The 27,874-nt window shown below is 36.8% G+C and overlaps 1 protein-coding gene across 4 annotated transcripts; it reads left to right on the top strand.

The window, feature by feature from the left end:
* LOC129269133 (uncharacterized) lies at positions 1–27,874 on the top strand. Of its 4 annotated transcripts, none has more exons than XM_064105360.1 (13): positions 1–261; positions 4,578–4,768; positions 6,051–6,231; positions 7,155–7,269; positions 10,638–10,850; positions 11,393–11,588; positions 14,231–14,390; positions 15,158–15,381; positions 19,185–19,321; positions 19,723–19,917; positions 21,614–22,581; positions 24,306–24,423; positions 25,390–27,874. In XM_064105360.1, exons 2-13 carry the CDS (start codon positions 4,618–4,620, stop codon positions 25,453–25,455), a joined length of 2,724 nt encoding a protein of 907 aa, XP_063961430.1. In that variant the 5' UTR covers positions 1–261; positions 4,578–4,617; the 3' UTR covers positions 25,456–27,874. The 4 variants fall into 4 exon arrangements, with proteins under 4 accessions (XP_063961430.1, XP_063961434.1, XP_063961431.1 ...); XM_064105361.1 differs by lacking the exon at positions 1–261 and adding an exon at positions 386–467; XM_064105362.1 differs by lacking the exon at positions 1–261 and adding an exon at positions 521–579.

The raw sequence follows: 27,874 nt of genomic DNA, 5'->3' as shown, positions 1-27,874 counted from the left end.
ATGGCGTACATTGACGTGACCAATAAAAGAATCTTTGAATCGATGAATGGCTCCCGCTATCAAATTTCAGACAGGGTGATTCCCCTAATACATGTATGACGTATTTTGTACGCATAAAAATACGGAAATTACATTACGCACAGCAGCAAGAAAAATCGTATCAAGCCGAAGCTATATTAATTACGGTACTCTGATCAATAGTTCTTTCGGAAACTTGTTTGAAAGGACCTGGTGATATCAACATTGCATCGACTTCATCAAGTAAGTGTCTTTTCGGCTTGTACTCCGTCATTTCATAGATTGAATTATAGGCCTAACAAATGATTTGCCTGACTTTTCTGACAATCCTCTGCTCTGCCTCTGGACTGTAGTCGAGTGACGAGTGTCCGTCTGTGTTGACTGAACTTAGTGCGAAGACTGGACTATTGTCTTGATCAGCGGAATTGATTTGATGCACATATTGCGAGGTTCGGCGATTTCATTCATGTGCAATTTGAATACATTTTTCATGAAATCTTAAGAGTACCTGTGTACATAAATAAATTGCACACGCCGACAATAGAGAAAGAAGAGCTGGAGGTATGGCAGTGTATCCTATTGCCGGACACCTTTATTTCAGTGCTTTAAAAATGACAACTAGTAGAGGAAATACAATCAAGAAAAATTCACACTTGCTATTCCAAATATTATGAAAATTATGAATATGATAAAATTATTTTATATTTACCAACCATTTTCTTTGCATCGCACTTGCCGCATACCCCTCCACGAAAAACAATTATTTTCGTGCGCGACAAATTACATCATGATTCCGGACGCGCGCCGGACGGGTAAAGATATCCTTGATTATAATGATGTAAGAACAATTTTTTGTGATTTTTTTCTTCTTATATCATATCATGAGTAAATTCTAAGTATACTATTATTTGCTTTTTTATATCGAATCTGAGCAGATGTTGGTAATAAATTCGTGTTTGATAACTTATTTTATTTTGTCTTGTTAGCTGCATTTGATGTTCCATGGCACTTTCCAATAATAATATGCTCGCGTTCGTAACGTGACGCTCATCAAGTTCTGTCGATGCGCTCCCGATCGACGGCTCGACTCACGAGTCACGGTAAACCTCGCGCACGGGTACCTTGAGAACTAGCCGTCGACGATCACCCACAATACACCACACCTCATCATTCGATCGAAGGAGTGGACGAGATTGAAATTCGGCAAATCAGGCCCATATTTCCGTTAGAAAATATATCAATTGTTAATACAAAACTATGTTATATGATATTTTAAGCATTTTCTGTCATTTTTAGAGATAATTAGGTAAAAGTTGGATTTTTCGCCTGGTTTTTGCAATCTTGTTCTATGTATTGCTCTGTGAAATTTAATTGCGGAAGTCTTACGGTACGAATTTGTTTTAGAACGCAGTAATATGCGCGTCCGGAATCATAATAGTGTCCGGTAATACAATACGTGACTATATAAATCTCTATTGGGAGAAGTACGAGTGGAGATATTTGGAAGTTGAGGAATGGCCTTAATAATAATACCCTTACTTTGGCCTTAGTTGAAAATAATAAATTTCTTTGTTTGGACTTTGGGTCTAAGTTAGATCTATTAATGATTCTGAGATGTGATTGACTGTGATTGAGTTTATGTTGACTCAGTCATATCTTCATTAACCGTACCCAGGGAGTTCGCGGGCCGGAGCTCCCTGGTTACCGGTTAGATCTTCATTAGCCAACAGGAAGAACAACAACAAAATGGCCAGCCCATTGAGCATGTCATATACTCATAACTTGACTGCTAAAGATTATGATAGTGCAACTGACGACACAGTCTCAATTAATTTGATGAAAGTTGAAATATGTTTTAGTTCATTGATTAGATCTAAATCTCATCTTGTGATGACTCATATAGGCCTAAGTCATATTAGGGATGTCGACCTGAAAATTCAAATTATATTATTCAGATGTTCAAGATTGCCAGTGAAAAGGCCTTTGAAAATGATTTAAAATGACACCAAGATGGTCAAAATCTGACCAGTGGTTGCCAAGATACAGCCGATTCAAATTTCCAGAAAAGGGCGATTTTCTGCCAGAGAATGGTCAAAATGGCAAAAATGTGTTTTTGCCATTTTGTTAACTGCCTATTTTAAATCTTGATTAAGTGTAGAGTAATAATAATAATAATAACGTTTTATTTACCCAGGGTAGCCACATCATCAGTTAGGAAACTGCTCTACAAGCGGGCCCTGCATAACATAATATGTTATTATTACCCTTCTCCAATCTAAATGCTGAGCGCCTAGCAAGAAGGCAGAAGGTTCCATTTTTGTCTCACCTGCATAGCAGAGTGAGACTATAGGCGCCGCTTTTCCGACGGCGACGGCGACGGCGGCGTCAACACCAAATCTTAACCTGAGGTTAAGTTTTTGAAATGACAGCATAACTTAGAAAGTATATGGACCTAGTTCATGAAACTTGGCCATAAGGTTAATCAAGTATTACTGAACATCCTGCCTGAGTTTCATGTCACATGACCAAGGTCAAAGGTCATTTAGGGTCAATGAACTTAGACCATGTTGGGGGAATCAACATCAAAATCTTAACCTAAGGTTAAGTTTTTGAAATGTCATCATAACTTAGAAAATATATGGACCTAGTTCATGAAACTTATACATAAGGTTAATCAAGTATCACTGAACATCCTGCATGAGTTTCACGTCACATGACCAAGGTCAAAGGTCATTTAGGGTCAATGAACTTTGGCCGAATTGGGGGTATCTGTTGAATTACCATCTTAACTTTGAAAGTTTATGGATCTGATTCATGAAACTTGGACATAATAGTAATCAAGTATTACTGAACATCCTGTGCAAGTTTCAGGTCACATGATCAAGGTCAAAGGTCATTTAGGGTCAATGAACTTTGGCCAAATTGGGGTATTTGTTGAATTACAGCCATAAATTTGAAAGTGTGTTGGTCTAGTTCATAAAACTTGGACATAAGAGTAATCAAGTATCACTGAACATCCTGTGCGAGTTTCAGGTCACATGATCAAGGTCAAAGGTCATGTAAGGTCAAAGAACTTTGGCCACGTTGGGGGTATTTGTTGAATAGCCATCATATCTCTATAAGTGTATTGGTCTAGTTCATAAAACGTGGAAATACGAGTAACCAAGTATCACTGAACATCTTGTGCGAGTTATAGTAGTTTTCAAAATCAGCACTGCTGCTATATTGAATCGCGTGATGCAGGTGAGACGGCCAGAGGCATTCCACTTGTTATAAGTCTTTGGTATGACTCGGTCAGGGATCGAACCCACGACCTCCCGTTCATGAGGCGGACGCTCTACCATTGAGCCACCTTGCCCGGTCTTCCTTGGGGCATCTAACATGAGAACCACCAACAAGTACCTGAAAAATTGGGTCCCAAATATTTTGTGTTTTCCTGTTGGACTGCTCATAATCTAAATATTTGACACACGTAATATGTTAATTGTTTTAGTCATTAATCTTGGTCTTTTCATCATTCTTGCAAATATATGGAAATTATACACTGATTAAGTATTCAATAGTTCAATTTAGATTTCGATGACAACTTTTCAGTGTCTGCCGATAAGAAAACAATTTCATTACCAACCCTTGTACTATTTTCAATATTCATGTAATTTCCAAAGGAATTTCTTAAATCTTACTAAAAAAATATAATATATCACTCATGAATATTTGCATACATTTTAAAGCACTGATTGGTCTATCGCACAGATTACGTCATGACCACATGGTCACCAAAATAATTCATTCAGGCCGTGTGCGGAAGTATATCGCTACCGAGAACGATATCCAGTCTTATGTACATGAAATGGTCTCGGTTCGTGATTGGATCACTCGGTATAGATAAAAAATTATTGAGATTCAGAAATTTCATGCATATTCATGCGATGCTCCGAAACCCGGAAATCAATTGACTTTGTGCACGTTGCAATAGATTCTACAAACAAATTTACTATCAGCCAATCAGATTTAAGTATTTCAGTAGCTTTTAACTGTTATTGCATTTTAACAAGTTTTTATGAAGCAGGCCCCAGTTTGACTTAGGAGATGTTAAGAACTCAATTATTTTGTATACATGTATTCTGGTCTGAAATCATACTTCCAGTTAAGGCGATTATTTGACTTGGGAAGGTCGACTTATGCTGTGTCTACTGTATTACAAATAATATTTAGATTCATTAAATTAAGATATAAAGCATATGTGCCGTAATATTCAGATTCAAATTCATTTATTTCACATCTCTTTGAAAATGCACAAAAATACCAAAATACAAATGAAATGAGCACTTACTTATACCGCAGAATAATGAACAATGATCACCGCTGTAAGGCGGATGAGGGGGAAAGACAGAAAGCCATTGGCCTATCGAGGTCTAATCCCTAAATACCATTATCCATACCACAGTAAAAGGACTTGTACACAATTTACTTATAATTTACCAACACAAAGCCAAGAAAAGGGAAAATATAAGAGTACCTTCTTTTAAAAAGGTGATCCTCTCAAATTTGATCCGTAGATTTGCATCAGACACGTAGTGAAAAGAAAAAGTGTGCATCATGCCGAAGCGGCGGCAAGGACTGATCCTTCATGACACAATCTCGGTGAAAACCCAAAGCGGTGACTGCAGCATTCAGCTCTGTTTTGGGGACATCACAAAACTCAAGCAAGAGGATAAAGTGGATGTCATTTTTGTGTCTTCTTTTGGGAGTGAGTATTATTTATAAATTGTTACCAAAATATGTTATTCATGGTGTAACAGAGGTTTTGTCAAAGTGATGTTTGTTGTGGTAATTCAAGCAGATGAAGACGAGTACATCTCAGGATCTCTCTAATAAATCTTAATAGTGTATTTATTTTATGACATTTTTCTATAGATTTTTATGATTACTATCCAATTCAAATGTAGATTTTATCTGCAAAAGTCAAAACTAAGAAAAAAGGTTTTGTGAATTTATATGTAATATGACTATAATAACAAGAAGAAGAAGAATGTTAGATTTATTATGATGATTTTGAATGCACCCTTGCCATTAATGTAATTTATATAAAAAGTGAAGTCCTGATTATCAGTGATTCAAATTGCTTGCAGACTCTTGATCATCTTTGTTCGAAAATCAGAACTTATTTCAACATTAGCTTTTATTTTTTTATTACAGTCTTAAACTTTTAGCCCAAAAATTCAATAAATATCACAAATCATTATTTGTATGATACATGTACTTAAAACAAGGCTCGATACTGACTTATTTTCATGGTGGCCCAATCAGTCCACAAAAATCATAAATTTCATATTTTTGGTGGCCCGTAAAGCAAATAGGGTGGTCCTAAAACAATAGAAAACATTACAATTTATCAAAACTTTGGTAGCCCAACTGGACCACCAAGTGTGGGCTTTTACAGAAGATTGGTGGCCCGACTCTCTTTTTTTGGTTGCCCTGGGCCACTGCTAATGTCGAGCCCTGCGTAAAAGAAATTTAAAAAATAAAACAATGTTTCGAATTTGCAACTTCTAGTCCAGTTATATTTTTATACTGTACTTTTGTACATGTACTTGCAGCTAGTGGCAGTGCTGAACCTCCATGTTATCTATTGGTCCATTTACTATTGATAATGGTTCGCATCATTGCAGGATGTCAATATTATAAAATCATTCAGTCATATTTGTGTTCAGACCAAGTTTTATGGAGAACGATCCTTTGCCCATGCTGCCCCTTCACTTTGGAATACCACCCCATCATATGTAAAGAACTCTTCTCCACCCAAGTTTAAATCCACTTTGAAAACATATTTATTCAAAAAGACTTTTAAATGAGTTAGTGCCACAATTTTCCAGCAAATTTCTTATTTTTTCTTTGCCTTTTCTGTCTCCTTTAAAAGCGCATAGGGACGCATTTGGCAGTGATATGCGCTATATAACCATGTTGGTATTATTATTATATTTTCTTATCTCCTTGGTTATTTTATGTTTTTATATTTTCATAATGACTAGATAACTATGATAAGATGACAGGCACCGTTATTGGTGCTTTGTATGAAAACTTGGGCATTGATGTAAAGAAGCTAGCTGACAATAAGGAAGAAGATCTCAGAACTCTTTATTCATGCTGGTGGTCCAAACCACTACCTTCAAAGACACCCTACAACAGACTTCTTTGCTTTGAAAGCAGGAGGTAATAGTCTTTTGTATTATTGGTAACATAAAGCAGTGAAACTATCTCTGCCTAATCCTACTACATCACCATCACCATCATTATCAACTTAATCATCATGAACATCAGTTATCCCTATCTTTTTCATTACTATCATCCACATCATCATAATTGTTATTTTTGCGGAGTGTTTTTAGTATACCCAAGGAGAGTATCAATATCACCACCACCATCATCATCATTATCACTACTATCGTCATCATCGTCATCATCATAATCGCTACCATCATTATCATCACCACCATCACCACTATCGTTATCATCACCACCACTATCATCATCATCATCATCATCATCATGGTTGCTTTTTCTCATAAAAAAGGACAACAGTCTGATTCTGAGTGCAGATTGCAGATGGCATGAAGAAATGAAATATATAATTAAATACAATTCAGCAATCCAAATTGTCAATGAATATTTTGGCCCATATTTTGAAGTATGATTTCTTTTGGCCATGTCCTATTATATGTGGCAAAAAAAATTGTGGGATGCTGAATACATTCAAACATTTTTAACATATTTAAGAAACATATTTACATTGTTATTTCCTCATGCTTCAATATTGAAGAAAACTACAACATATTTTATGGTAGTTTATACTAAATGTGAAATATATAGAGACTTTTGTCAAATATGCCTCGTCATAGGTAAAGCCCAAACTTAGACCAGAAAATTAAATTTAACTGGAGTTCAGAATAAGGGCCTATATTTTTATTAAATTTCATTTCATTCAAATACAAATCATTTTAGTTTTCAGTTAATGGTAGAGTATTATTGTCTTTTTGATGTTCTTTCAATTTTGTATCTAAGGGCTGACAGACATAATTTATAGAAGTCAATGGTTTTACCAAGGTTTATGCATTTTCCTTCGTTTTTGTTATCAGACGTCGTGCAGGGCGCCCTCAAGAGTTAGTCGGCCATGCCTTCCGATGCCTGGTCCCTATCCTAAAGAACAAAGATGCAAGTGTCATCACTCCCTTACTCAGCACTGGCAATCAGGTATTTTAGTCTTGTTTTTCCACCGGGTGGGGGGGGGGGGGTATCGGCCTCAACTTGCATGTTTTCAACAAATTTGCATGATAGTAGAAAATAATGCAATCTTTGGGGCTGCACAGCTAAATTCATTATTGGATCAATAGTATGTGAATTTTGAAATTTGGCTGTAAATCTGTAATCAAGGCCACAAACTACAAATTTTATAAAGAGACTCTTTTGGGGATTCTGATCAAAATGTTTTATGTATCATATTGATTTTTAAAATATTTATTTGTTTTCAATTTTTATAATATATCGGGGTTTTTTCAATGACAATTGTCAGCCATACTATTTCAATCATGAGCAAAAGTAATTACTTTTTATGATCAATTTTTAAATCGCATTTGGAATTGAACATGTATGAAATCATGTTTTTGAGCTATTTAGTATAAAGTCCGACAAACTTTTAAAGCTGTTGCATAACTTTGGAACAGCATACACGGGCAACGCACAGTATGTCTCAAAAGTTTGCTGAAGAATTCAAAGAAAGGTTATGAAGCCAGTGCTGTGTTTAAGCACATTTGAATGACCTGAATGAGTACCTTGTGTTCAGTAGTGCTCATTTCCAGGTTATTTCCTGGCTCAGGACGTGCGATCAAGGCGTTGATTAAGAATAAGTAAACAGTGCACGTATCTGGCTAGCAGACAAAGGCAATCAAAGCTACAATGTATAATGGTGTACAGGATGTTGATGTATAGTATGTGAATATGTGAATGTTAGTATGTGAATTGTGAATGTGATTGTATTATAAGCTCCTGTCTGACCCACTAGTCCTAGATTTATTGTGTGCATGGTCTCTAATAATCACTTGCTTTACAGTCAGACCGCAGGTCCTTATGCTAATGAGCAAAAAGGCCAGATTCTTCCAAATCATCTCGTGGCTGAATCCTCCTCCTTGCAAAATCTCGTGATTCGTGAGATTTTCTTTCTCTAAGAATTTACCTGTTTTAATCTCAAGTTAAATGAAATATTATTGCACCATCAGATAGAGTAAAAGTTACTCTTTCATATTGGTCATTTATTTTGTATACAATATTTTGTTAAATAAGTAAATTTCTAGCCTGAAATTGTGCCTCAAAACTGAATTTTCTTCCTCTGTTTTCTTTTGCAAATTGTGCAAAACTTTTTATTTTGAGCCTCAATTATATCTATATCACCATAAAGCTGAACTTCTGTACTTTCTCACAATGCCACTCTTGATATGCGGCACCTTTTAATCGGGTCAAGATCACACTTTTCCCACCAAGGTACAAGACGAGATTTCTGAAATTGTGTACTTGCATGAAATCCAGAGTTCTGATTGGCTGGATAAGGTTCACAGAACAACAGGCGCGGGGTATTTGAGGAGATTACCACATGGGAAGTGTGACCTTCCCACGAACCCAGGCACTGGAACCGTTGGAATTTGCCATTGTGTGGTCTTTTTGACCAATCAGAGTGCAGTATACTTGTTTTCAAGCTGCTTTATGTACTTGGCAAATAAAAAGTGTGATCTTGACCCGATTAAACCAATTCTTATTTTGAAACCTATATCATTTCAAAGCATACATATTCAGCTTTATCATGATATAAATATCATTTGGGCTCAAACAAAAATAAAGTGTGAAAATAGCAGCTTTTGTCAGGTGAAAATATTTATTTTGTAGCATATTTTAGATCAAAATTTTAACCTATATTACAAAATCTTTGAATAAATCCAAACACATGACCTAAAATAATGATTCTTCTTCTTTACAATGGTACCAAATTCATGAAATTCGATGCATAATTAGAGCAGCAATGACCGAATGAAAAGAGGTGTTTTGGTCCGCATCAAGCTCATTAAATATGCAAAACATCTCAAGTCATGAATATCACTTGGATGAAAGAAGCCACTTTCTTGGGACCTGCAATCTGACTGTTTACCACAATGACAAATAAAAACACAAATGCAATCTAAAATCAGTGATTTATCAAACAAATAATTATAAGTGTCCAATAAAGACACAATTTCTTACACAACACCAGCACTTCATATCAAATGAATGATAGTATTAAAGCAAATAATCAGCATCGGGGAAGGAGATGGGCAAACTATTACTTTCGAGGCAAGCTGGATGTACATTTAGCTATCGAGTACATCCAGCTTGCTGAGGAAGTGATAGTTTGCCTTGTCACCTGAAATCAAGAGGTGATTATATGCTTTTTATTCCGCATTGAGAACCACAAACGAAGAAATGATATTAATACGTCTCTATAAGAAGAATTTTGATTTTTTTTTAAATCCAATTGAACAAAAAAATCCATTGAGACAATTTTATGCTTGTTTTAATGCTAGCGCGTATGTACATGTACATGTAAGCTGGCTCAGGATGTATTTATAGTATATAGTACATGTACATGTAGGCTACTGTACGTTATTTGATTTACATGTAACATCTTAAGAGACCTCCCGTTTAAAGAAGAGTCACAAAATTGCAGGAAATGATTCATTCTGAAACCATAATGATAATTGAGATGAAGGTCATTATTATGCATGTGTCATGGTGATGCATGTTATCCTGTTCCAGTGTTGGTTTTCAGAGTGATGTACATTTGAAAATATTCTTTAGACAAATCAATATGATCCCGCAAAAAATAAAACAACCATAAATAAATAAAAAATAGATGAAGGAAACGGAATCAACATCTCCTTGAGTAAAATGAATTAAAGCCATGTGTAGACCAGAAGAAGTGAATAATCGCTCATCAAATACATGTATATTTAGTGTGTTGGGAAATTGTGATGTTTTTCCTTCTCTGTCTTTCTTTCTCCACACCCCCCTCCTGCTTGGCTCTATCTTTCCCAAATTTCCACTATCTCTTTTTCTTCTGTCATTTTGTACTTCTTATATCCTTCAAGTATATAGTTATCCTTCTTTCTCACCCAATACCTAAATCCTTTGAATTGTATCTCTATCTTTTTAAAATCTTTGTCAGTCTCTCTCTGTCTCGTTTGCTCCCTCTTCTCTGTATTTTTCTGTCCATATCATTAAAATAATTCCTTACATGAATATGACTTGATATAATAGCTTAGTTAATTTAGTCTGCCATACTCTAGTGTATTTGATAGCCTTGCACACCCCTGTATGGCACCTTTTCAAAAGTCAGGGCCACTTTTATCTGCAGGAATCCTGCAAGCGGCTTTTCATTTCCACTCACATTTCGTCATAGACAAAGTAATGTCGATTTTCAGGAAAATGTCCAAGAAAAGTCGCCCATCTTGTTTAAGGCAGGATTCATGCTGAAAGGTTTTGCATCTACATGTATAGACTTTTGACAAGTTGCTTTACGTCACTCCATCCCTTGACAGGGCTATGACCCGCGGGTGATGTTGGAGGGGATGATCCAAGCAGCGATCAGCTGGGTCAAGGCCGGTCTTCCCATCAGGCTCCTCAAGATCGTCGTCTACGCGACCATCAAAGATGACGGAGAGATCAACTTCCTCCGAGGGGCGGATCGCGACATCCTGGACAAGTTTGAAGAGCTCAAGTCGAAATATGAGTCTGCTAATCTTATCCCACAGGTACATGTATGCTTAAGAAAGTGATTACAACACTTGTCTTTTTTCACCATTTCCCCTCTACATGTATTTTAAACAAGGTTTTAAGACTCAAAACGAATAAGCAAGGGACTTTCGGACATTTACCCTCTTATCAGCTGCCAAAGAGTTCCCATTCTGTAAACTGGTTTTTTTTTTGCAGGAGTTTTTGCATTTTATTCATAAATCAATTAATGACTTAACATCTTCATATTACAAAATTATAAATGAATACATTGTAAATATAAGAGTCGAAGAGATAAATAATACTGACCAAGACTGATAATTACGTTATACATATACATGTAACATATGATAAAGTAAAGTTGGGTTAAATACAGGGGCCACCTCTTATAAGCGCAAAGCTGCTTGAAGCAATAGCAATTTTGTTTTGTTTACAATGTAAACTAAGTTGTGACATCTGTCAGCTTCCCATAATTTTAGCTCTTAATTAGACCATGGTCTAAGTTGAACTTGACTTCATGATACAGGCCATGATTGAAATGTTGATATTTCAATGTGTGCAGGAAGTGACCTTGGAGTACGATGTCTACCTGTCCTTCAGTGACAAGGACCAGGAGATTGCTGATAAGATCCAGGCCCAGCTCCTGGAGGAGAAACCAGACATCCGTATCTTCACCGCCAGACAGAAGGTAGATACAGAGGTCTTCTGGCAGGAGCAGATGTACGAGCGGGTCTCCAAGTCAGCCAGAGTCCTCACAGGTGAGAGTCACCCTGGGGTGTCAGTATGTAGAGGGTCCTAGATACTAGATAATTACATTTCTTCATGCAATTATCTAGTATAGCCATCTTCTATTTGAATTTTCATGTGTAGATTTACATATTTATTATACCGGTGTGTTGGCTCAGTTGGTACAGCATCTGTCTCACAACTGGGAGGTCGGGGGTTCAAACCCCGGCCGCGTCAGACCAAAAGACGTTAAAAGATGGGAGTTGCTGCTACCCTGTTGGGCGTTCAACAATTAAAGAGATACATGTAGAGCCTTGTTGATCTGGCGCTGCACAGCGGCTGCCGGGCCCACAATCAATTGGGCAAAGCAAATTTTCGGAGTATTTCATTTCATATTTCGAACAATAAAATATGGATTTTCATCATTTTTCGTAATAGAAATAAATTGCGATATGTGCTGGGCACATGGAGAGCTTGCTGTGAGCATGGATGCTCTCTCGCTCAATCATGCTTATTTCTCTCTTTCGCTGTCATGGTCACTTCTCATGGAGGGGGGATTACATAGCACAGCATCTGTGATTGCTTTAAGGCCACCGCACACCTTATGACCCGACTGGTCTACAACTGGTCTGCGACTGAGTGAGGTGCGATCCGACTACCATGCTGTCTGCGACTCACGCATGTGCCTTTTGCTTTTTGCCGTAGCAACTGAGAAAAATGACGCTTACTATTACGTATGCGCGTTGCATATCATGTACGCATCGGTATTCTGCTGTCTGATTGGCTGGAAGATGGATTGAGCTTGTAAGGATTCAACATGTCAAATCCTTACAATTTTCCTTCCCATTTGTCTCTGAACGGTCTGCGACTCTCAAGCTGACAAGAGCTGTGACGTCGCATCTCCCCCTCACTCAGTCGCAAGCCAGTCGTAGACGAGTGGGGTCGTGTTGAAGGTGTGCGGTGGCCTTTAGGCTTACTGCAATCTCATGTGTCCAATAGTGGTGGAAGGCGAAAACGGGTTGCAGGTTTCCACGCTGGGTTATCATCATATCATCATGAATTTTTAAAAATGAATATATAAATTTGAAAATTGCTTCTCAGCCATTTATTGTGGGAAATTGTTAGATAAGCAAAATAAAGTAGCATAGTACATAATTGCAAGTTAGGTTCCACCAGGCACTTGATATTTCACCAGAAAGCTGCATACATGTATACCAGCATTAATAACCACTTGTTCAAGTCTTAGGCCTTGGGAAATCTGTAAGTTGAAATATATATCTTTTACGCTTTATTAATTTCTGATTATTGCTGGTACTTATATTCTAAGATGTCAGGTACACATGTGTACACGTTCATGTACCTAGACTGAAAAACAATCTTATGAGGTGTCAGATGGGCTGGAACTGAATCACAAATAATTCATTTATCAGGTCAACTGATAATAATTGTATATTTATATTGCACAATTTCTGTTTGTACATACTCAAAGGCGCATTACAATAAGTAAAGGTTAAATAGTTAACAAGGTAAATATCCCATAAAATAATTTTTTTTAAAGTATAATACCCAAGTTTCTCCAGTTTTTCTTTACTTTATGAATTGCTCAAGTCATGAAAATCTGAAAACGTAACAGATTTTCATATAAACTTAAACACAGAGACAAATGATTTCAGGAAGGACAAAGAGATGGTCAGGTATAGTTACTTTGCCCATGTTGTGAGTTTTATATGTGGTTTATTCATATAAATAAGTTTTGTGGATAAAAATTTCTTTAATTTTTTTACCTATGTTATTGTTTGAGATTCTATTAGAATTTTAGAGACCCACTTTTCTCTTTGAAGGTCAATTCCACCCCAGGAAAATGTTGATTCGAATAAATAGAGAAAAATCAAACTAGCGTAGTGCTGAAAATTTCATTAAAATTGGATATGAAATAAGAAAGTTATGGCATTTTAAAGTTTTGCTTATTTTTCACAAAACATTGATATGCACAACTCAGTTACATGCAAATGAGTCAGTCGATGATGTCCATCACTCACTATTTCTTTTGTTTTTTATTGTTTGAATTATACAATATTTCATTTTTTACAGATTTGACAATACGGACCAACTTGACTGAACTATATAGTATTAAACAATGCTAATTCCACATATTCAGGGAGGAATTAATCGTTGTTTCACTTGACAATGAGGAGAAAATTAGAATATTTCATATAATAAAATACAAAAGAAATAGTGAGTGGATGACATCATCAGTCCCCTCATTTGCATACCAGCCAGGATGTGCATATAACTGTTTCGTGAAATTAAGCGAAACTTTAAAATGTCATAACTTTCTTATTTTACATCCGATTTTGATGAAATTTTCAGTGTTATGCTTGTTGGATTTTTCTCTTTTTATTCAAATCAACTTTTTCTTGGGATGGACTTGTCCTTTAAAGAAAATGTCAAAAATCAATGATTTTCAGATGATGAAGATTATTCATACATGTACACTTAATTCTGGTAGATTCGAAATGATAAGAAACCCCCATTATGTATGAATCGCATATTACATTAATTAATGCATGCTCGCTCCTTGAAACAAATATTATACTCTCATACATTGTTCCATTGCAGCTCAAACCTATTCACCGTAATTTGCTTGCATGTTCCTCTCGTTTCACCCCCAAAGTCCTCAGCTCCAACTACCTGGCTTCGGAATCCTGTTTGGAACAGTACAATATAGCCCTCTGTTGTAACAGACAGGCGCACCGCAATCTTCTGGCGCCGTTTTTTGTGGAGACAGTGACCCTCCCGACTTACATGGGTCTTGTGCAGTACGCAGACTGCAGGTATATGTGTTTTAGTGTCAATCACGGTTGGGATATAAAACTTTTTTAATGCATTTTGTTTTTAACCTTTTAAACCATTTTAATTTAAAACCTTTCAAATCAATGTGAATCAATGTCGCATGCATTTTAAAACAAAATATTGTTATTTTTCAAACCCTACAATTGATGCACATTAATTTTTGCAAATTAAGATTACATTTTTATTTGGCTGTTCAGTTATAGTTAAGAGTGGAAAAAAGGTGATCAGATGATCTACACATGATAAATCCATACCCTTCTGCCTTCCACTATTAGTGATGTTATGCCTTGTCCATGGCCTGTAATTTTGAAGGTGAATTATTTTCATGTAATCATCATTTTCATAAATAAATACAAATGGGATCCCCTTTGATAGTGCAGTCTTTTGATACAAAAAAATTGGATTGTTTGACAAATAAGTGCATCGGTGTAGTGAGATATTTGTGTGTATATTGCACCATCGATGATGTATTATTGTGCTTATTATGCCACTTCCCTGCCCCCTACCCTCATACTTTTTTTTCAATAGAAAAATTATTTATATGCACTTTTATTTCTGACTATGTAGTCTGTTAAAATATTGTGCCTTTTAATGACTGGTTTCTTTTTATTTTCCTTCAAAATTGCATGCCAAATTCTGTGCTTTTTAGCACCCATAGGAGAAAGTCATATTTTTCGTTTAAAGCTGTTTTTTGTTTTGTTTGTTTTGTTTTCATTCTGTGGCCCGACTATGACATTGCACAATACAGGGAAAACATGGACTCTAGCATTGCTCAGGCATGCAGACAATTGGTCAAATCACTCACGGCCACAGACAAAGTGGTCAAGGTTGCCTCTACGGATCCCTACCACTACGATGTCTTTGTGTCGTATTGCCATGCCGACACAGACCGGGCCACGCCCCTCGTCAACCGCTTGCAGAAGCTAAACCCTAAGCTTAAGATATTTTATGACATACAAGAGCTGAAGACTGGTGAGGGCTCCCTCCACTGCACTTTCCTCTCTCACTATATCATGTCAAACATAACCCATGTTAATACCGCATTTCTACTTCAGTCTTTCCATTTGCATTCTATCTAGACTACATTACACTTGCTCACTCTTCGTGTTCCTAATGCACATGATATACTTAACTTGTCATTGGCCCGTATTCTGAAATTGGGTTTAACTTAAACTCAGGTTTAAAGTTGTGGTTTAAGTATGGAAAGCCAATTGTTACATACATGTAAGTCACTATCGGTAGAGATATCATATTTCAGCTCATTTGGCTCTCAAATCATTCATAATTGTCTAGGAAGTATAAATAGATAATTGTCTTCACCATTGATGAATCAGGAAAGAGCACAGTAAACATAAGAAACATACAACTTATTCAAAATTTTGACACATTTGGCTTCCCATAATTTTAGCACAGAGTTAGACCATGGTTTAAGTTAAACCTGACTTCAGAATACGGGCCTTTGAGTTCAGCCTTGTATACTTTTTATACTGCTCGGTGTACATTTTCAATGCTCCTTTAATGCAATTCTACATATACACTGTATGCCTGTATCACAGCTTTTGTCCAGCTGTCTTCACCAACTGCAATAACTGTTGTTGACTCTGTCTTTCAAAGTGGAGTTTGTTTTCTTGCACATGCACATCTAATCCATCTGTAAGTTTGTGGATATTTTCCCCTTTCTCTTTTCATGCGTGTTGCCGCCAATTCTGAAATTGTCTTTCTCTCCATTTGTCTTTTTCATGATCAGTCTTTTTTTCCACAAGGCACAACCATTGGTGATGCAATATTCTATGAGAAATAATAGAAATGTAATTTAATACATTGCATATATTTTTTAAAGATCCCTAGGCCTTCTTCTTCCTCTCAGCACTTTATCACAAATGTTAGTGATTCACTGAAGAAAGCATTTTCCAATTGATTGTATTGACTCGAATGTACAATCATCATTGTTAAAATCAATTGTATGAATACTCGCTAAGCCCTGTGTTACAAGACCCATGTGCATGATAATGCATTATGTTGCTTACGTGTAATTGCTTTTAAACATGAAATTAATCCATTTTCTTTTATCTTAAACAGGAGGGAGGTGCTCTCTCTCCCTCTCTCACTCTTTCTCTCTCTCTCTCTCTGACTTTCTCATTCTCATATATTAATTTTAAAAAAGCAGGGCCAGTTTCATAAAGCTGTTCGTAAGTTACGAATGACTTTACGCACGACTGGTGGCCATTTCTTGTGCTAAATGATCTCCTTATGAAACTGATTTAGCGCCTACATGTAAGAACGGGTTTCAGTCATGCGTAAAGTTGTGCGTAACTTTACAAACAGTTTTATGAAACACCGCCCAGATGTCTTGGTATATCATCAATGCATTGTACCTAGATTACATCACACTATTGCAGCATAGGAAGTACATAGAGGGTCAAAAACAATATTCAAGATTATATTCTTACTACATGTATGGCAGAATAATGTATTTTCATTTACTGCATAATTGCTTGTTGCCCTTAAAATGAATGAAATAGCCCCCAATATTACATAGGCTATGTAGATTTGAATCAGTGATAGGTCAATACGCCATCACGTGACCATAGCTGCGAGGATCGCATTTGTTATATTCTAGGTTTTGACGTCACCTCAGTAAATATAACTGCGTTGTATTGTCAATTGAGGCGTTATATTCACAAGGTGACGTCACTCGCTGCTTACAAGTTGCGTAATCAGGTAGTTTATTTGATGTACGCATTAACGCGTCAATTTCATGAAGAACACGTTTGATGTATTTTCCAAATTTTTTCTCTATTATTACGTAAATGGATCAGAGCTGCAGCAAGAATTTTGGGTAAATCAAAGATCTAGATGATGAATGCAATCTCTGATGGCGAATCCACATAGACTAAATAATATAACAGATATTGCCTGGTCTATCTTTTTAATAAATAACATTTCAATTCCCCTCCGAAGCTATATTTTTCGCTCGGGAGAATATTTTTCCTCAGCGCTGCGCACTTCGGGCAAAATATAATCCCTTGGGAAAAATATAACTCCGTCAGGGAGAGGAAATGTTATATTCAAACTCTAGGTAGGCAATCTGTATAAAATTCTGCAATTGCCCCATTTTGGAAAAAAAAATAGCCCCTAACAAACAAAAATTATTCCCTACCCTGCATTGTTGTATGCACATGTGCATTTACTTCAAATGTCATAACCCTATGCATTTCCTTTTTTCATGAGTTATCAATTTAATATAGACATGTCTTGTGGTGTATTGTATTTTTGATGAAACATTGAATTTGATGTCTCTATTCTGTATTCTGTTTGTGTAATAGGATCAAGAGATTAAGTGGCTGTGTCAGAAACCTTGGATATTATAAGTAGTTAGTTTGGATATTTTTTTGTAATCTCGTCTTAAAATGAGATTTTTCAAATATGTAATTCATACCAGAGGGTGGAGGTTCAAGAAAGTATATTGATACTCTATGATACTATTTGCATACAAAGTGTCTGAAATTGGTGCAATATTCATGTTAACTTTTGACAAATAGAGACATGATATTATTTGAGCAATAATTTTTTTTATACGTAATTTTGTGCAAACCACTAATGCGAGACGTTAAAATATGGGGGGATCCAGGGAGTGTTTCATGAAGTAAATGATTATTGATTTTCAGACGTATTCATCCCGAGCCAATCCGGTGCAAGGATTTCAGTAGCTTATAACAGTTTCATGAAATGCTCCTCCCCCCTTGCCCCTGTTCTCCTATGCCTCCAATAGACAAAGAATCCATATATTTAGGGGTGGTATGGTCTAGTTGATATGTCTCTGGACTGTAGATCACAAAGTTCAAGTTTGAATCCCAATGTGCTGTTAACATCCTTTGGCAAGGCATTGTTCTACATATTTTCTATACTCAGTCTACTTGGGATAAATGGCTACTCAGCCCTAATTTATTCCTTTAAATGCTAAAGCTCCTTATCGACAGCTATGGAAAATCTGGGTTGTTAATTGTGGAGCAGCCAGAGTTTGGTATAAAGCCACTAGTACATTTATGAAGCTTGAAAATCTGAAGGCGAACACAAAGTAAACTCAAAATCAAATACTTAGTACATGTAGATAGAAAGAACCAAATTTGTTCATAATAATAGACAAAAAAATAGCACACCTATCCTCCTTGTTAGGAAATCAAGGCCCTCCTAATTACATGTACACCGGCTAGGCTACATGCAGGGGCCGCGGAACCGGGGGGGCTGGGGGGGCTTCAGCCCCCCCACTTTTTTCCAAAACCGTGTACAAAAACGTAAAAATTACCATATAATTGTGATTTTTAGCATGGTCAGCCCCCCCACTTTGAAAATCGTTCCGCGGCCCCTGACATGTAATCTACCAATGCCGGAACTCAGATAGCTTTTAGGAACAACTTCCTGTCGGTACCCATTTATCTCAATGGGTTGAGTGCAGCACATTGTGGATCAATTTCTAGCTGAAGGAAGATGGATAATAATATTTGACATTTATATAGCGATCAGTACAAATGTCTCTAAGCGCTGCATACTATTACCCTGGCTTTAGCATGGCTATCCTGATTGGACGCTCGGGCATTCAAGGAATACCTTCCTATTGGGTACCCATTTACTACACCTGGGTGGAGAGTGGCAAACGTAGATAAACGCCTCGCCAAAGGACGCGAGTGCTGTGCTGGGATTTGATCCCCGGACCTTGTGGTTCAAAGTCCGGAGACTGAGCTACAACACCTCTATATCGTGTTTCATCTGTACAGGTCATGAATGGCAACGGACACTGTACCACTCTATTGACGGGTCATCCTGCATGATCGCTCTCATTTCACCCAAGTATCTCAAATCAGCTGTGTGTATGGAGGAGTATAGTCTAGCCCAAGTCAAACATCTCTCACAAGTAAGTTTTGTGTTAAGAGTCGTAAATTGTTGTGACATAATTCCTTTAAAATATATATTTCTTAAATATTTCAATTCTCACCCGTGGTGTGTTCTATTTACACATACCTCATATACATGTAACTTGTTGACCCAGTAAACTGGCCCGTAATAAACATTGGTGGTGCGTGAATTATTAAACATGCAAATTGTTGACCATTTAGTTTTCATGTGGGCAGAAACGCCCTTAGCAGCATGCATATAAAGTGCATTGCATGAGGGCGCCTTTGCACCGATGCATTGCGCAAAAATGTTTTGCTAAAGGTTGACAAGACAAAATATGGATGAATCACCCCCTTAAAACTTAAATGGACTTTCATTTCCAGTCCTCAGAAACTTTGAACGATTCATTATCACCCACAGGATCCTCTTCACCTGATACCCGTCTGTATCTGCGACGGCATCGAGGAGGACTTTGCTAAGATATCCCACATCCCCATGTTAGATGCTCGCCCTGGTGCCTATGACGACGCTGTCAACAGCATCTGCTCTGCTGTGGTGTCCTGGCTCGAGACAAGCTCATTCCTACACCTTGACACACTACTCAACAAGAAGCCAGTTAGTTTTCTTCTATCATTACAAAGGTGGTTTCGTTTTTACCTTGGTACAAAACCATGGACTATGCATAAAGTCCAATCATCAATGCATGCTTTTGCCCCCCCCCCCCAATAAATTCATGTTTGAATGAAGTGTGATAATACAAGAAGGAAGCATAGTCCATTTTTTTTACCTTTGTACAATTGAAACCACCATTGTAAATTTGAGCCATTATGTTTTCTTTGATGAACATTTCCAGAACTTGCCTTGATAAAAACTGCTTGAAAAGAACAATATGGAAAAGCGATTGAAAATAACAACTGCAGATGTCATTTGCGGTATGTAAACCATAGACTTGAATAACTTCATGGCAATGCAACTTTTCTATTGAGTATGTTTTTTTATTCTAGCACAAATGGGGAAAAATTGAAACACACAACAAATCATCAAGGCCGATAAGAGAGGCTCGTATTCTGAAGTCAGGTTTAACTGTGGTCTAACTCTCTGCTAAAATTATGGGAAGCCAAACATGTCAAAATTTGTTTACATGGTATGTTTCTTATGTTTACTGTGCTCTTATAATTCTTTGATGGTGAAAACAAATATCTATTTATCCTTCCCAGACAGTTAAGAATAATTTGAGAGTCAAATGAGCTGATACTATGAGCCTCTACTGTTAGAGATTTATGTGACAATTGGCTATCCATAGTTAAACCTCAACTTTACACCAGAGTGAATCAAACCCTGTCTTCAGAATACAGGCCACAGGCATGAAGTGAAGTCAATAGGGCATCCATCATCATGGCCTTCGATGGCCTTGGATTAACTTTATCTTTTGTATTATTGACTGATAGCAATCACATTTTCATCGATCTATTCATCCCTTTTTTAGAACAACTAGCCATTAGCATTGGAGCGGCCATGAATAAAATATGTCCAAAAAATATTAAGCAATGACAGGACAAGAAAGTATAGGAATAAATATTGACTGAAATAAAGTCTTTTTGACATTTTATTGTTATGAATTGTGAATGAGAGATTTGTAGCCGCCCAAGTGTTAGTCCAGATTGGACATTGATGAATGAAAGCTCTATTTCCCCAAGCTAACATAGAGGGCCTCGTGACTTTTTATCTCTAGCCCAGTGCTGACTCACCTCATCAGGGTTCCCAGCCCATCAGGGAAAATTATTTTACTTTTTTCCAGTCAGGGAAAAATCAGGATATTTGATTAAAAATGGGGGAAAAAATCAGGGAATTTTGATCGGCTCAAAAGTCGAAAGCACGGTAGTCAGTCAGACTCTTTTATATTTTGTTGCAATCAAAACAACATCCATTGAATGACTGATTATGGTGGAGTTTTCTTACATGTAATTCACTGCAACAACTTAGAAAACATGCAAAACTGGGAATGGGTTTAAATAATTATCAGAGAATTTTTAAACTTCATCAGGGAAAAATCAGGGAATTTTGATTTCTTGGAAAGCTGGGAACCCTGCTCATCTACCCTCACTGGGCTAGAGATTGGGAGTGAGGATGCCCTCTATGATACGTTAGCTTTGGGAAAGAGAGCTTCCATATATCAATGTCCAATCTCGAGTACCCAAGTATTTATAACAAAAATAGATTTTTCTGTTCGTAGTTGTAGGTTTAGTATTGAGACTACCACCTATATGTATATAATGATTCTACTAAGAGATTTGTTTCCTTTTTTCTGTAGGACAATCAAGTGAACGTCCCAGAAATGATGGAGAAACTGCGAGCAGCACGGTTCTGGGCAGAATACAGGAAAACCATAATATCCGTGAAGATATTCCCACCTACGTTGGATAAGTTAGAAGATGATGAAGATAGGACCACGGCCAAAGAAAATTATGAAGATACAGAGGGAGGTAAAAAGAACAAGGAAGATGAAATGAAGGAAGTTACTTGTAGTGAAGGAGGTGTAGAGGGTGGAGAAGAAACAAGGAATATCTGCAAAGATCTTCAGGGTCTTGAGGTGAAAGATGGAGAGAAGGACACAGTGAAAGATGAAGAAAATGAAGCACTGCCTGATGAACTGGAAAAGCCGTTGGTGAATGTTGGTGTTGCTGAGAAAGCAGACACGGCCGTTGAATCTGCATTCACACACAGCGGTGCTGGAAGTGCAACAAAATCAGAGAAGACTTCCAACAGTTCCAAGTCGGAAACTGTTGTCATAAGCTACCACCAGACTGACATCAAGTTCGTCCACTTCCTCAAGAAGCTCTTCAAGACGTATGTCCCTAACCTTGTTCTCAAGTCTGAATTTAAGACAGAGCAGATGAGACTTGATAGCCTTGAGGAAGCAGATGCTATCATCGCTCTCCTGTCGCCGCAGTACATCGAGTCACCTCAGCATGTCGAGGAGTTCCACATAGGTCTTTGGAGGCAGCGTGTGAGCCCTGAGGAAGCGCCTCTCCTTGTCCCTGTCCAGGTGGCCCTCCTGCCAAAGCGGCCCACCTACTTCCAGCTGGTGGGGTACCCAGTCAACACCTGGGACACCATGTGGGCTGATCTCTTGGGGATTCAGGACATCAGATCACCTGAGGGAATTGACAAAATACGCAATGATATTGGTAAAGACAACTTGCCAAAGGTGTCCCCAGATGAGCTACACCCTCTGACTGAAGCTGCTCAGGTTGTCATATCCTCGATCAAATCAAGGAGGTGAGTAGATTGTTCAATAAGCACACTCAAAAATTTGATTTTTTTTTTTTTTTTTTTTTTTTTTTTTTTTTTTTTTTTTTTACAGTGAAACCTGTCTATAGTGGCCACACAAAAGAAGCACAAAATATGGCCTTAATAGGCAGGTGGCTGCTATGTTCTTACACACACAATCTGCCTCCATGAGAGTCAGTTTTAGTGGTCACTACAGAAAGGTGGGTGCCATAGACAGGAACTTACTTACACAATCTGCATCCATGGGAATCAGTTTTAGTATTCACTATATGCATGTGGCTGCTAGAGACTGGTTCTTACCCATACAATCTGCCTCCATGGGAATCTGTTTTAGTGGTCACTATAGGCAGGTGGCTGCTATAGACAGGTTCTTATACACGCAATCTGCCTCCATGGGAATCAGTTTTAGTGGTCACTATAGACAGGTGGCCACTAACACAGGTCTGACTGTATTATCATTATTTTGGAAGATTATTTCAAGATGATTATGCTTGACCAAGTAAAATACATTTAATTATCTTTTTTGTGATTGTAATCATATTTATGTTATTGTTTGAGAATGTATCCCTGTATTAAACCTAATGGAATAGCAATAATAAACAAATGTTATATTTAAATTGCAACTTAATGGAAATCTTTTACTTGATAGCCGTCTATAAATCTGGAAAAACAGCCCTGTGGTGACACAATAGGTGAACCATTTGCCCGTATTCTGAAGTCTGGTGTAACTTAAGGCGACCGCACACCTTACGATTGGTCTGCGACCCGATTTCAGAATAAAATGTAGTAGAATTTGATGCTAATATTGAGAATTGGAATATCTTACTGTGCAATGTTCTAAATCATCGTACGAATACCTATGTTCAAATTTGTGACTATGCTGTCATCCTTCTTTAATAGAATAAAAGCGAATTTAATATCTAGTCGTAATGACGTCATAGCTGTCGTACGATTGGCTATTATTTGAAACTAATTTGGTCTTTACTCCAAAATAAAGGTTTGCAATCTTTCAAAATGGTTTAATATATTAGTATTCTTGCAATTAATTTTAACCTCAAATAAAATGATATGTTCCGTTTACATTTTCATAAAATTAGCAAAATGCGATTTGTTCCAAAATCGGATCGCGAACAGTCGTAAGGTGTGCGGTGGCCTTTAGGCCATGGTCTATTAAACTCTGTGTTAAAGTTATGAGGAGCCAAAATAAAGTTATGAGGTGCCAAAAAAGTTCTGTTAACAATGTATGTTTCTAATATTCACAGTACTGTATCATCATGCAATCATGGCTCAGAAAACCAATTCAGTTATTGTCCTCTGACAGTTATGAGTAACCTGAGTGACAGATTGGCTAAAGTAACAAACCCTTTTTATTTTATAGAGATTTGTGTCACAATTGGCTATCCATAACTAAACCGCACCTTTAAACCAGAGCTGGAATTAAACGCGAGTTCAGAATATGGGCCATTGTGTGTAAACAATGGTTTGACCCTCCTAGTGTTTGTCTGATGAAAACGATCCAGTACCACTGATGAAACATGTACCAAACTCACTTATTTCAGCAGATGTGTATAAATAATTAGCTTAATTGGGTGAACCTGCACCTATGAATGGTTTTAACAGAAATATGGCGCAATGTAAATGCTGTGGATCATCATCATCATCATTGAACCTTAATTTTTCATTTGTATTTGGTTACTTTTTTTTCATCATAGGAATATCACCATAGAAGATCCACCTCGTGTTCGGCCAGCTCTTGTGAACACTGCCAAACTACAGAATGAGCTTGCAACTCTCAAAGAAGATTCTGAATGCACATCAACATTAGATCAGGTTAGTGATACTACTTTGGCAAAGATTGTTAAGATGAAAGTTAGGATTTTTTAAACATATTCAATAATGAGTTTGATTTTTGTTATCTGTTGTGCCATTCTTAAACATGTGTCGCTCCCTTCAAATACAGCTGCGTGATGATGGTTCTTGGAGCATTGATCAGTGCAAATCGTCGTTGTGTGCCACGATTGAGACCCCTATAGTCAACCCTAAATTTCAGTGTCAGAGTATAGAGCTACTTCAGAGATGCTCAAATTTGCCATTTATGATATTACCCTTACTTTCCTGCCTCGAGTAATCAGTCGGGGTAGCGGTAGAAGTATAGAAAGGTAATGTTGTGGCCAGGGATAAAAGAAGCAAAGCTTCTGAGTCTAGCCTTGGCTGAACTTGGAGGAAAAGGCCATCCGAGAGTGTGTAGGGTCATAAGACAGAGAAACAAGAGAAATGGGACAGCAGTGGCCCTGTCACGTTCAATTGGAAACAGGGAATTCATAACCAAGGTCACCGCGCCAATCTGCAGTCATGAATAGATTACCCCTTAGTCAAAATTTTAGTGCATTTTCACTTTTTTTTTTTTATCATGTTTGGTTGCTGTACCAATACACTACAACCTGTATTTTGAACTCCAGTTTAATTCAAACTCTTGCTCTGTGGAAAGCCAATTTTTTTCTGGTATCTCTAACAGTACAAGTTCAGTTTGTCAGCTCATTTAACACTCAAATCATTCATAACAGACTGGGAATAATTACTGGAATAGTTATCGTTTTTCAATGAGGATAGAGCCAAGTTACCATTGGGAACATAAAAAGTTATATGCCGTTTTGAGTTTTTGGGGTTCCCATAATTTTGACACAAAGTTAGGCCATGGCCTAAGTTAAACTGGACTTCAGAAAACATGCAGAGAAATGATTTTAATAGTCATAACCTTGTTTTTGAATCCTTTTTATCTTTGTATAATTTATGCAGTATCTGGTTTCTGTGCCAATTTATGACGGAGAGGCCTCACCCAGTAAGACCTGTACCATCTTGTGAAGAAAGAAAAGTGAAAGGTCAGCGATGGGTCACTCATCGCACAGCATTAGAACTTCATATCATCGGGCACAGGAAATGGCTGGCTTTTTAATCATGAATCCATTGTGATATTAATCAATATTGTAATTATAGTTTGAATTGTTTTGATGAGAGAAACGAGTTGATGGAGGTGGAGGAGGAGAAGGAGAAGAGGAAGAAGGTTTGGAAGACCACTTTCTCTTCCAAGACCACTTCAAGCTTTCCCATTACACGTAAAACTGGTTTCATCTAAACTGGTTTCCATTAAGCTAGTGAAGAAAGTAGATGAGGACCTGGTTATACTAACTGTTGAGAAAATGTGATGTGTTGATTCTTACTATGCCACAGCTTTAATACTTTGATTGGTGCTCACTTGATATCATAAAAAGTGACTGTGAACTCACCTTGCTTTGATCAAAACATGACTTCCAATTTACATGAAGTATGCATTTTCTTAAATTGTAACATGATATTATATATTCATATGTTTATCTGATTGCATAACTGTATAATTGAACATTACTGAAATAGATTTGATGACATATCTTTATTATGATAAGCATAATTTTATTGGTATATTAATACTCAAAGTCAAATACTAGTATGTTGTATACCTACATGTATATGAGGAGCAAACTGTGGCCTTTTTATATGAATAATACTGAAGAAGAAAAGTACATCTGTACTATGCACATTATGAGCAAAAATGAATTTGGATGCGTGTTTCATAAAGGTGTTCATAAGTTACAAGCGACTTTATGAACAACAGGTGATCCTTTCAAGTGTTAATGATATATACCAGGGCAGTGTTTCTGAAAGAGTTATGTATGACTTAGAGTCATACTTTAATTTCTAGTTGCGTGCTGTTCAGGTCATCACTGCATTGGTCAAATCATGGTAGTAGGGCGTGCGCTCCTGCGTATTAATCAATAAAATTGTGTGTTATATATCATGTGCGCATCAGCACTAAGCATGACTTTAAGTCACTTTGTGAAACACCCCCCCCCCCCCAGATTTCCATTTGCGCTGATTTAGTTGCTGACAATGGGTCGGTAGTCATTCGTAAAGTTGCTCATATCTTAAGAACAGCTTTATGAAACACCCACGTACTAGGTTATTGTCATATATTTACTGAGAGTAGAAGAGAGATGATGATTTGAAATGGGGATTAAAAGGTAAGAGAGAGAGAGAGGGCAAGCAAGTTGTGTTTAGTGCAAGATGATGTTTTTGAAAAGAATTCAGTGACCAAATTTTACTATCATAGTTGTAAAATCAGGAGTAGCAATTTTGTTTCTTTGACCAATTCTGCTATTGGGATCAATTTTTTTGCATGAATATTGAATATGTAACAGTAATCATGAACATGTTGCTGTTTATAAATAGTTGTTCTCTATTATTTGTCTTGGTGCCAAGCTAACGTTGTTTACCTAATACTAACATATTTTGTGTAAATATTTTGAGAACTTTTATTTGAGAAGAATTGTATTTTTAGAAATTTTAAGAAGTTTCTTGAAAAAGTTGTACCAACTTTATTCATAAATCCATTGATGTAAACTTGTATTTGTCATAAGAGTGGATACCTTTCTCATATTATATTAAAAAAAACTATGATTATACCAGTTAATCACAATGTTTTATTTTTAGTGTGTCGGGTTTAGGTTACATTGTTGATAAATGTATGTATTTGTTTCTATTAGTTGTTGGTATTTAGTGCAATAACAGAAATTTCCTTTTTTATATATTTAAATCATATTTTTATTGTTAGTTAATATCACAAAAGTGCATGTCACAATTTCACTTCATTACTAGGTAATATGAATGCTCATGCCCTAAAACAATTATGATGTAGAGGATTATGACATAAAATTCTGCTTTTCAAGGTAAATTTTGCAATTCTACATGAATATTATCTGTATATTTTTATATACATGCCCACACATATATACCTAATGGGCTGGAAATTTCAGGATGCAATATTTGTCTCCATCAGTCTGATACCCACTCATGTGAAATGCAAGCTCAAAATGCGCATTTACAGAAGACTCTAAACATTATTGAGAAAGGGTGATAAAAATTGAAAAATAAACAGAATTTCAAATTTTTCACAAAGAAGTCTGAAATAAAAAATTAAGGGATGGGGAAATTCGTAAATAGATGTCATTATTATAACAGGAAAGAAAGATGAAAAGATCTGGGGCCCGTTGCAGAAAGAGTTGCGATCAATCGCAACTCTAAAAATCATGCGCAACTTGATTTTCAACCAATCAACAGCGCGCATTTGGGACTTGCGATTGATTTTTTGACTTGCGTTTAAACGCAACTCTTTCTGCAACGGACCCCTGGGCCAATAACATAAAGCTTAGCAATCAGCGTGCAACATTTTTTTAATGATTGATTGCAA

Source organism: Lytechinus pictus, chromosome 10 (assembly GCF_037042905.1).
Source record: "Lytechinus pictus isolate F3 Inbred chromosome 10, Lp3.0, whole genome shotgun sequence".
Classification (NCBI taxonomy): Eukaryota; Metazoa; Echinodermata; class Echinoidea; order Temnopleuroida; family Toxopneustidae; genus Lytechinus; species Lytechinus pictus.
The sequence above is the reverse complement of the archived record's forward strand: the minus strand, read 5'-3'. Positions and strand labels throughout refer to the sequence as shown.